The sequence below is a fragment of the Phytophthora infestans genome, genomic scaffold (assembly GCF_000142945.1).
Source record: "Phytophthora infestans T30-4 supercont1.6 genomic scaffold, whole genome shotgun sequence".
Lineage (NCBI taxonomy): Eukaryota > Oomycota > Peronosporomycetes > Peronosporales > Peronosporaceae > Phytophthora > Phytophthora infestans.
In genome coordinates, this window is record NW_003303753.1 from 2,855,348 (window position 1) to 2,866,619 (window position 11,272).

Sequence of the window (11,272 nt, forward strand, 5' to 3'; positions counted from 1 at the left end):
TCTTTATTCTTAATAGACTATGCTTAAGATGGACTCGTCATTTTTTAAGATGTCGTACTCAGGAATTATCAGCAGACGACACGTTAGCGGGCTCATCAGTTTATAGTGTCATCGCTAAATATTGTATGAGTACGACACATTAGCGGAATCGACATTATCGAAGTGTCCATGTGTGAATTATCTTGTATCCTCTATCGAAACAGGGGGGTATTGCTATGTTTCGATACACTTAGATGACGAGCTCATTGTTGCGAGAGGCATTGTGTTCGGCTTGCGTCCAGCTATTATGTCCATCTTTCTTTTCATTAGAAGCCACGATAGCAACTCTAGATCAATCTATATATCTCAGTGTAGAAGTGTTGCTTCTGATAAGGTGGTTGCCTTTTTTGTCGGTACAATACCGGTTTACGGGGTGGTTTCGTTCATGAATTCATGATTGTTTTTGTCCAATCAGGTCATGAATTCATGGTATATCGGTAAATGTGAGATCGCGACGGCACCCTCCGATTTTGGCTACCGAGGATGTAACATTCGTTGTGACACCGTTTTTTCATAACTGCGATGTGCCATTAATTTATGAACTCGTCAATTCGCACTACTCGCTCACTACGTCCTTGAACTCATGAACCAAAAGACCTGAGCAGCCTTGCGCTAGTCCGCTTCTCGCAATGTTGTCCAGAGACTCCTCCACATCATTCAAGCGATCCTTGACGGTTTTCTTGCGGTCCATCTCTTCGCGGAGTGCATTGATCGTTTCCAGATGGATACCGACAAGAAATCCATCCTTGATAAGAAGTGCAGCACCAGAATCTCCAGCGTACGTTGGGCACGAATACATGATGTGTCTTCTGTGAGCACTGATGGAGATACCGGCTACCGGAGCAAATCCCAGTTGATTCTTGAACACGTCTTGGTATTCGTCAATACCGAGTCGATACGATGCCAACACAAGATCATAGCGTCCTCTTAGTTCATCTGGTCTTCCATTCCATGGAGGAATGAAGAATGATCTGGGTTTGGACGACTTCAAAATCGCAAAGTCCAGCAGAGAGCTGCGAGCAACAACTTCAACAGCTTCAATACCTTCCTTCAACGCCAGAGACACCATGCTTCCCACAGTGTGTTGCTCCGTTAGGTTATGGTCGCATGTCACCGCTAGAGTCGGGCTGAAAAACACACCCATTCCAACACCGTTGCGTTCTTCGTCTTCTTCCACGATCACAAATACTGCCTTTTCGACTTGTTCTTGAACGTTTGGCTGGATAAAATAGCGTGAATCGCTTTCTGCGCGCTTCGGCACTTGCACAATGAGCGCATTATCTTCATTATTCCCATACGCCGTAACTGGGGACCCCGACTGGGGCAGCAGCACGCTTCGCTTCGCATCGTACTCCGCCCGGTTCGCAAAGACTGTGAGATCGGACGCAGCAATCCCTGCTAGGTGGCTGTCTCTGAGCTTCTCCTTCACCGCATCCCGCAACGCAACAACATCTTCGATATCCACGACAACAGCATCAGTCGACGTCACCGCGTTCCCATCTTTGCCTACGAGCTGGAACCATTTCCGCGCCATCCTTCAATCTGACACGGCAACTTCGAGAATGAACTCTCATGAAATAACCTCAGCTGAGGTTTTAGAGGACGAAGCGTATCGTCTATGTTTCATTGTCCGCTCTTCCTACCCCTAAAAAGGAATCGAGAGTACCCCTAGCCATCCTCAGAGACAGCGATGATGTATTAATAGTATGTAGTATTGTGCGTTCTATTCGAAATTTCCGCGGGCCGTCTGACAGACAGCCCGCGCATCCCAGTCGTGGTAGCCCTATCATACAACATGATTTTTGGCGCTAATCCATAATAGATCCTCTGACTCGCCATCTTCATTCATGACAAGTGCGCGGAGTCTTCTGTGCGAGTCTCGCACTGCGAGATGCGCTGTCACTTTAACTTCAACGTGAATCTGGTATCTTATTAGATAATAAAAAAGGTTTTCTTAATTTTGACCTCTAACAGCGCAGCGTCGATTCGCCGTTCGCTTCGCGCCTTTCTCCGAATCGTCCCGCTTCGGCAAATTATTAGAGACCTTTCGAGCACAGTGTTGGAGCCGGTTTGCCGGAACGCTCAGTGCAACTCTTGATATCCAGCAACCCGCAACCAGCACGCTCAATTTTGCTTCCGAAGAAGTAGATGATGTCGAGACGACTCTTCGTGCTTGATGGTCACAGTAGCGGGGGGGCCCGCGGAAATTTCGAATAGAACGCACAATACTACATACTATTAATACATCATCGCTGTCTCTGAGGATGGCTAGGGGTACTCTCGATTTCTTTTTAGGGGTAGGAAGAGCGGACAATGAAACATAGACGATACGCTTCGTCCTCTAAAACCTCAGTTGAGGTTATTTCATGAGAGTTCATTCTCGAAGTTGCCGTGTCAGATTGAAGGATGGCGCGGAAATGGTTCCAGCTCGTAGGCGAAGATGGGAACGCGGTGACGTCGACTGATGCTGTTGTCGTGGATATCGAAGATGTTGTTGCGTTGCGGGATGCGGTGAAGGAGAAGCTCAGAGACAGCCACCTAGCAGGGATTGCTGCGTCCGATCTCACAGTCTTTGCGAACCGGGCGGAGTACGATGCGAAGCGAAGCGTGCTGCTGCCCCAGTCGGGGTCCCCAGTTACGGCGTATGGGAATAATGAAGATAATGCGCTCATTGTGCAAGTGCCGAAGCGCGCAGAAAGCGATTCACGCTATTTTATCCAGCCAAACGTTCAAGAACAAGTCGAAAAGGCAGTATTTGTGATCGTGGAAGAAGACGAAGAACGCAACGGTGTTGGAATGGGTGTGTTTTTCAGCCCGACTCTAGCGGTGACATGCGACCATAACCTAACGGAGCAACACACTGTGGGAAAGCATGGTGTCTCTGGCGTTGAAGGAAGGTATTGAAGCTGTTGAAGTTGTTGCTCGCAGCTCTCTGCTGGACTTTGCGATTTTGAAGTCGTCCAAACCCAGATCATTCTTCATTCCTCCATGAATTGAAAGACCAGATGAACTAAGAGGACGCTATGATCTTGTGTTGGCATCGTATCGACTCGGTATTGACGAATACCAAGACGTGTTCAAGAATCAACTGGGATTTGCTCCGGTAGCCCGGTATCTCCATCAGTGCTCACAGAAGACACATCATGTATTCGTGCCCAACGTACGCTGGAGATTCTGGTGCTGCACTTCTTATCAAGGATGGATTTCTTGTCGGTATCCATCTGGAAACGATCAATGCACTCCGCGAAGAGATGGACCGCAAGAAAACCGTCAAGGATCGCTTGAATGATGTGGAGGAGTCTCTGGACAACATTGCGAGAAGCGGACTAGCGCAAGGCTGCTCAGGTCTTTTGGCTCATGAGTTCAAGGACGTAGTGAGCGAGTAGTGCGAATCGATGAGCTCATAGATTAATGGCACATCACAGTTATGAAAAAACGGTGTCACAACGAATGTTACATCCTCGGTAGCCAAAATCGGAGGGTGCCGTCGCGATCTCACATTTACCGATATACCATGAATTCATGACCTGATTGGACAAAAACAATCATGAATTCATGAACGAAACCACCCCGTAAACCGGTATTGTACCGACAAAAAAGGCAACCACCTTATCAGAAGCAACGATGTACACTTCTACACTGAGATATATAGATTGATCTAGAGTTGCTATCGTGGCTTCTAATGAAAAGAAAGATGGACATAATAGCTGGACGCAAGCCGAACACAATGCCTCTCGCAACAATGAGCTCGTCATCTAAGTGTATCGAAACATAGCAATACCCCCCTGTTTCGATAGAGGATACAAGATAATTCACACATGGACACTTCGATAATGTCGATTCCGCTAATGTGTCGTACTCATACAATATTTAGCGATGACACTATAAACTGATGAGCCCGCTAACGTGTCGTCTGCTGATAATTCCTGAGTACGACATCTTAAAAAATGACGAGTCCATCTTAAGCGAAGTCTATTAAGAATAAACAAAACATAATTTTAGTCACACAACTACGAAAATGTGCAGCTTCATTAAAAGCAACGTGGAGCAGTGAAAACTTGCTCGCAACAAAGAATGTGGCAACAACGCGATTATTATTGATCGAGAGGAAATTATTGTCGTAGAGACTAACATAATAGAAGAAATGCCGCCTCAACCGAATACCCCAGCTATTGCTGAGGTTATTCCTACACCAACCCCATCGGTGATCAAGCCCGTCAAGGTCTCGAATATCTGTGTAAGCAAAGTTCAAGAATTGGATGAGTCGATTCTCGCACCGGTGATCGCGGTTAGCGTGGTATATAAAGAGGATCAAAGTTCGGAATCAGAATTAACCCCTCCGTTACCAGAAAGTCCGAGTTGGAACCGCCTAATATAAATCGTAGCTTACGACTTCGTTTTTATAGTACTTATTGTATGTGCGTGTCTTGTCCACGTCAATATCTCCTCGATTCCCGCTATTAACTCCCAGAGGTTTAAAATCTAAGCCGTAAGCGTTACGACATTGTGAGCAAAATATAATTCGGAAAGCCAAAACTTACGACTTTCAGACTGCAACGCACATTTTTTTGTTAGCAACAGATCCTTCCTTGCCAATCCATAAAAATGTACGAATATCAAGTAAACGCAGTGCTACCTAATCCATTTATACGATTGCTGACTGTAGAACATCCTGGCCTACAAGCTCTTCCGCCTCATTATTAGCGTCGCCATCTTGACAAATCAGTTCTCGTCGCGTGGGCTTACGTGCATCCACCTTGCCTGAGCGCCGCAAGACGACGCGGTTCCCGAGGGATGCTGGGATGGAAACCTCACTCTCGAAGTCTTCATGCCAAATTTGGTAGCATGTCTTTCGTGCACCCCTGTAATTATGCCGCGACTTGGGGCACAGGGAGCCCTTCGCACCAGGCTGTGAGCAGTCTTTACAGTAGTAAGTGGTCTGAAATGGTTTCTTTCGCTCGCCGCGGAGAAGAGCGCAAACTTTACAGGAACGTTGACGGCATTTCTGGACGGCTGATACGATTACCCAGTCGTCAAACTGCACATGCACGTGACCAATTAGTCGGCGGCGCTTTCTGGCGCGGGCCACAGGAGAAGGAGTAGGGGTAGAGGCGTCGACAAAGTCGTCTGCAGTGAGCTGCAGTAGTTGTTTGTGCAGGAGGATATACCAGTCTCCACGGTCTTTAGGTACGAGTCGCTTGAGCCGATACGTCTCCTTCTGTGTGAGGTATGCATTCACCAGTGCCATGTCTATCAAGCCCATGAGCAGTGATTTGTAGTAATTCTGGAATCGGAACGCTGTCTGAATCGAATACGACTGGATGCGGAATTGATCATGGACATCAACGCCGCTCATCCGGCGTTGATTTTTCGGTAACGAGCTTCGGGCACTTAAATGTTGACGGTCCTACCATTTTGATGTTTTAATGGATTGAGTCTTCTACCATGGTAGGACCTAGTGTACTGATTTCCTGTCCCACCAATGGCAGGCAATCATGGTCAGAATAGCATCTAACCGCGAGAACGCGAAGGATCCCCGTTCTATCGCAAGCGGTCTTGTTTTGAGTTTCGAAGTGACTTGCTTATCAAGCGCCTAGCCGGTTAATCATGATCGTCCCTAGCCCGTAGACCGACATCGATAGAAGCTGTATGGCCAGCGGTGTCGAGGAATAGAAACGGTCGATTACAACTAATCGAAATCCCAGAGAGACCCCACTCAGAACAGCCTTCATGTTTCGTATCACTGCTGCTGCTCCCGTCTTGTTTTTGACCTTTTGTTGGTCCCTATCTTCTGTATCTCGCTTCCCGACGTACATCTCAAAGCTGTAGTCGCAAGTCACGACATGGAACAAATCAAATAAGAAATTAATGTCAAACGTTACGACTTATTATTTTCATTACAAACCGCACCGATGACAGTACGCACTCTTGGAATCGCACACCATGAACGATACGGTTCCGTAACGGTGGGGATTGTCAGGCATGAATATCCGTGTTGTGTTTTGCTTCAATGCCGACGGTAGAGCGCCTTCACCAACGGAGAACGTGCTACCAAGTGTCCAACCCGAGCGAAAACGAGACTGCAACACGTCCACAACCGGCCTCAACTTCCACATCTTATCGCGAACGCGCGGGGCCTCATTGTTCACGATGTGAAAGTTGCGAAGGATCGAAGTGCACCGGTTGTGATCCATGAACTTGCCAAAGTTACCGGCTAATAGTGCGCCATTATCGGCCATCGCCCAATGTCCTGAGAAACGCCGCGTCATCGGGCTCAGCATTCTTGTCACTAAACGTTCCATTACCTCTAAGATCGCATGCGTTTGGTTCGCAGGGTCGGCCCAAAGATGCCTTTCAATCTGCTTGATAGTCTCTATCGTCGCAGTATAACGCTGCCGTTGTTTTATTCGAATTCGTTTTGCTCTGGCGTGTGCAGTTTGTCGCTTGTAGCGGTTGGTCTCCTTCGTAATGCTAATCCACAGCGACTTTGGCAGATAATAGAAAAATAGGAGCATCGGCGAGTCCGCATAGCTTGGATCTCTGGCCTAGGGGTAGCAACATCAGTAGACAGATCTGCATATGCTGCACAATCACGTTCAAACTCGGACGAGGGTGCACTCCACGATAATTTCCGAAGCGCGCTCTTGTCGATATCTTTAAGGGCAAGCTTTCCACGCACCAACTCCACAATGCCATCGTCCATTAGGGCGACATCTTCGTCAGGTTCCAGTGAGTCGTCGGGATATTTGCGCCGCTCAATGATCTCATATACACTATTAGCGCTGTTGTCACTACCGATCGAATCGATATCCTCATAGGCGTCCGACACTTCTCCATCCGCCATGATGTTCACGTCGTCCTCCGCTACGTCAACGCAGTCATCCGGAGCGTCCTCCACACTCTCATAATCATCCACACTGGCACCGTCGCTCGCGTTACCATTATCCGAGTTGTTAGACTCGGCGCCCGACAAGAGGCGCTGAAAGGCACCGCTGACCAGCTCGGGATCTGCCTGGTCCAGACAATTCAACTGGAAACCGCTTTCCGATCCGATCATCGTTTGTATTGTGTTGGCTGATGGCGCAATGGCTGTGTCGATCTGCGACGCCGTCGCCGACTCGCTTGATGGCAAGCTCTCATCGACACTTGCCTCTCCCCCACTCACGCTACTCTCTTCTCCAATAAGCCCCGACTCGATCGCAAACGTCACCACTGCATTCTCGCCTACAAACAACAATTTATTTCGATACCTGTGTTGTGCTTCGTTCATGCGTTACGTACCGACAAGCGAGATCCCGGTCGGTGACGTATACGTCCACTCCTTCACGAGTCCGGAGCCTGATGGCCTCTTCGCCACTCCACGGAGCTGTCGCCACAGATGCTTGAAGTCGACCGCTCGAACCATAAGCGTGTCTTGAACTACCGACTGCCTGATTCTCGTACTGGATCGTACTCTTGCCATTGTGGCAAATTATGGAATGAGACACCGCTGCTTCGAGTCGGCAGCCTCGACACTCATCCAAGTGTCCGGACTGACCAGATTACTGCAGCACATCTACCCCTTCCCCCACCCTTTCTTTGGCATTTCCTTTTTGACCTCTTCTAGCTTATATTTTTTGGCAGCAAAAAAAACTTGATTTAAGTATCGTATCCACTTTGTTCGAGCCATTTTCTATCTTGGGATCCCAGTAACGTCGTAACTTACGACTTGTGCCCTCCTTGAAGTCGTAAGTTGCGATGTTGGTAACGGAGGAATTCAATAACTCATATGATTACGCAGAAGAGATCTCAGAAGCGGAAAACGAGTTCTTCTTTAAGCAGTACATCGAAACGGGCAAAGTAAAGCAGTTCAACGTAAAGAAAAATCCTTAGACCGCATGGATGTTATTGGAGCGTTTAGCGAATACGTTGCCAGCAAGAACTCGGGTATTAAAGGATCGAAAATGATTAACAGCAATGCGTACTTTGGTTGATATCGCTATTGCTTTTACATTCAAAAAGGCAACAAACTGCTAGAACAACTATATTGTAAGAACGAACAGATGATGGTCAGCATCTGTGCGTCTGTCAATCCGGCAGCGTTAACCCCACCCTGCCGGGCGTTGCTCTTGTGCTAAAGCAAGTGCTGTTACCGCTGAGCTGAAACCTCAGCGGTTGCTGCACTTTGTAGCATTAGTGACAACGGCCCCCCCCTGGTTCATATGTATTTATGGTTTATCTATCCCAATAGATACTAGCATTGTTTTTATATTAACTTGAGATTTGTCGCTTCTTAAGCAATCTTGGAGTCCATGAAATTACACATGGAATTGAACAGCTTTTCGGTATGGTCGTTTCTGTTTTTGCTCCATGATTGCTTTGTATGTTATATCAAATAAAATATTCCTCAAAGATGTCAATCTCAAGCGTCTTGTCGCTGCCAATAGATGTGAAAGCACCATGGAATATCCGCCCCCGACGGTCTTTAGGTCTGCTTAGCGGAGCTGTAGCGGGCTTTGCAGGAGGATTGGGTGCGTGATCGTATGAATGGTCTGGCTTAAATGATACTCCGGAAGCATCGCTCGGTTTGCAATCTTGTTGTAGCTCGTGTTAGCAGCCATGGTGCTGTGCAGTAGATTAGCGTGTACATCGTTCATCTCGCGATTGACACGTTCAGCATAAGCTGCCGAATGGCTCAAATGAGACTTAGCAATGTGCCGGATCATATTCATTGACATTGGATTTCCATTGTACTTTATGAAGAGCTTTGACAGAACTTGACTAAAGCTATTGCTTAAATTTGTATAATCAGACTCGCCTGGTTGCGGATTGAACATGCTCGGTAGTAGCTTACTTGGCTGCTCTCCAAGTGTATTAGCAAAGAAGTCGAGGTAGGACTTAATCAAGCTCATTGTGGTGCTATCCAACTGAATCGTTCGTGATCCCATGAGACGAACATTCTTGAAATCCTTGAGATGTAAAACGTTTCCTCAGAGGTAATTTTCATCTTCTGCTGGACTGAGAAGAACGCTCGGTCATACCAAACGAAGCGGATAATGCACGTTCAACCACAACATGGTGTAATCAAACACAACCTTCAAGTAATCACTTATCTTTGCTCTCAATGCGGCAGCTTGATCAAATCGATCTGTCATTGTCTGTAGAATACACATATAAGCTCTACACATCAGACCAAGATCTACGTATGGTTTCTTGTATAGCATACCCGCCCAGCTCCAAGTATTATTGTTGTCATTAAACCATGACCACTTCATCAAACAACACAGGTCGTATAGGCGATGATCGTAGATCTTTTTTAAACACAGTATTGGGCAACATTCAGCTCTTCAATCATAATTGGTACATTGAAGTTTACAACGGACGACACTTCAGCTGGTGGTTGCAGAACGGACCGACATTTCCAGTAGGTCAACGCATGTTGCTAGCACATAAGGATTACCCAGGTTCCCTTTCTACTTTTTTGTTTGACAGGTTGACAACCACCAAAGAATTTCTTTTAGATGGGGAGTCGTTCCACGCATTGGAGAAAGCCCCGACGAAAGCGATCGTCCCTAAGCTGAAAGAAGGCAGATACCGGCTGCCACGTATCCCCCGCTGCTCCCGTACACGGATCAAGACCTGATGCTGGCTCAAGAGACGATGACGCGTACTGTCGCGATCTAAGGCAGCGAGACCAGTCGCCAGGTCGAAGCCTTGGCTCAGCAATCCGCAGCTGCACAGCAGATGACGGCTGCCCAACTCGTCCACGTGTATCACCAGCAAGAGCAGCTGGCGGCAAAGACGTCGAAATAGCTGCAGGCACAACACAACCGTCGGTCTGCACTGCTAGACAGCAACAGGAAATGAAAAAAAAAAAACGGATGAGCACCGGCACTACCTGGAGGAGCAGTATCGACTGCTAAAGGCTGCTGAAGAGGCCAGGGGACTGCAGGGGTGAGCGGATTAATAGCCTTGCAGAGGCGGTGCAGTCGCACTTGCAAGCGCGATGGGGAGCTTTCGCTCAAGGTGCATCACCACCGAGCGACCCGCGAGCTCCAGAGCCACCCGCTGTCGCCGTGGCGCAGATACGAACTTGCCTGACCCGCCTATTTACTGAGGCAGAACAAAAACTGAGAAGAGTGGCTATATGGACAGCTACGCTTTTTACTCACGACGTCTTATGGCGTTAAATCAGAGTACTCAAGCAAAGATTTTGTCATGCCGTTAAATACATGCATTGAACAGGGCACGATGGTGAGGATCTGCGGCTTTGAGCTGTTTAACCTTCATTTCCCATAGAGCCCACGCGTGTGCTTCTGCGCCCGCGGGTGGGCTTACTTCTACAAATGGACCATTGTCCTCAGCAAAGTTTCCAAAGTCAGTTGAGAAGTTAATAATAAAACAACAACGACGAGGAGCTCAGCGCATTTTTTTCGACGTCATACGAAGCTTTCATCATGCCGAAACACGCTGTGGGAGATCGAGTACGCGAAAAGACCAAATCGGCCGATCGTTTGCGAGGTGTGGTCCTATCGATAGACAGCAGCAAGCGACAGTCTTGGTACGATGTCCAATGGGATGCCGGCAGAGTTGAAATGGTCGCAGCCCGCTCAATTCAGGCCTTGCGACCCTGCAACGCTCCAACACAGCCACACCAGGCACTTGAAGGACCTATAACGTCACTTTTACTGGGCAGCGTGGGGGAAAAAGAAGATAGTAGCCCATCATCTTCTGATTTTGAAGAATCGGAAGAAAAAAAATAAAGACTGCACCGATTTTAATTATACTTCGGCAGCCTCCGAAGTAGCAGCGCCTGGAATATCGGATGATGGAAAAGCACTCGCATATAACCGGAGTTGGGAATTCTGCTCAAACGTTTTAATAGATTCGGCCGTATTACTACGCAAGCGAACGACTTCCGTTGACCATCAGCCCTTCAATTAGGTGAAAAACATTTATCAAATACTTCTATTTAATGCATCCGTGGTCGGCAATTCAGAGTACGATCAAGCACACAAACGCTAAGCTGGCGGCCCGTCGTCAACGTACAATACCAGAAGGGGACTTGTTTCGGTTTCTTGGAGTCCGACTCGCTATGGCAGCAGAACCTAGACGAGCTGCCCTACGAACCTACTGGGAAAAAGACATTCCTGAGGGTTTTGTTGGAGCCTCTCCCAATTTTGGGGAACGTTTTGGTGTATCACGTCACACATTTGAACACATTTCGGGTGCATTGTCGTTTGCAGATGACGTG

The 11,272-nt window shown here is 47.7% G+C and overlaps 2 protein-coding genes across 2 annotated transcripts; one reads left to right on the top strand and one right to left on the bottom strand.

Annotated features, from left to right (window-relative positions):
- Positions 1-595: 595 nt before the first annotated feature.
- Positions 596-1,573, bottom strand: PITG_04780 (CRN domain-containing protein-containing protein; the record flags this gene model as incomplete). The annotated part of the gene is made up of 1 exon (XM_002905454.1): positions 596-1,573. One exon carries the CDS (start codon positions 1,571-1,573, stop codon positions 596-598), a length of 978 nt encoding a protein of 325 aa, XP_002905500.1.
- Positions 1,574-2,445: 872 nt separating this feature from the next.
- Positions 2,446-3,798, top strand: PITG_04781 (uncharacterized protein; the record flags this gene model as incomplete). The annotated part of the gene is made up of 3 exons (XM_002905455.1): positions 2,446-2,839; positions 3,211-3,424; positions 3,747-3,798. 3 exons carry the CDS (start codon positions 2,446-2,448, stop codon positions 3,796-3,798), a joined length of 660 nt encoding a protein of 219 aa, XP_002905501.1.
- Positions 3,799-11,272: the final 7,474 nt, after the last annotated feature.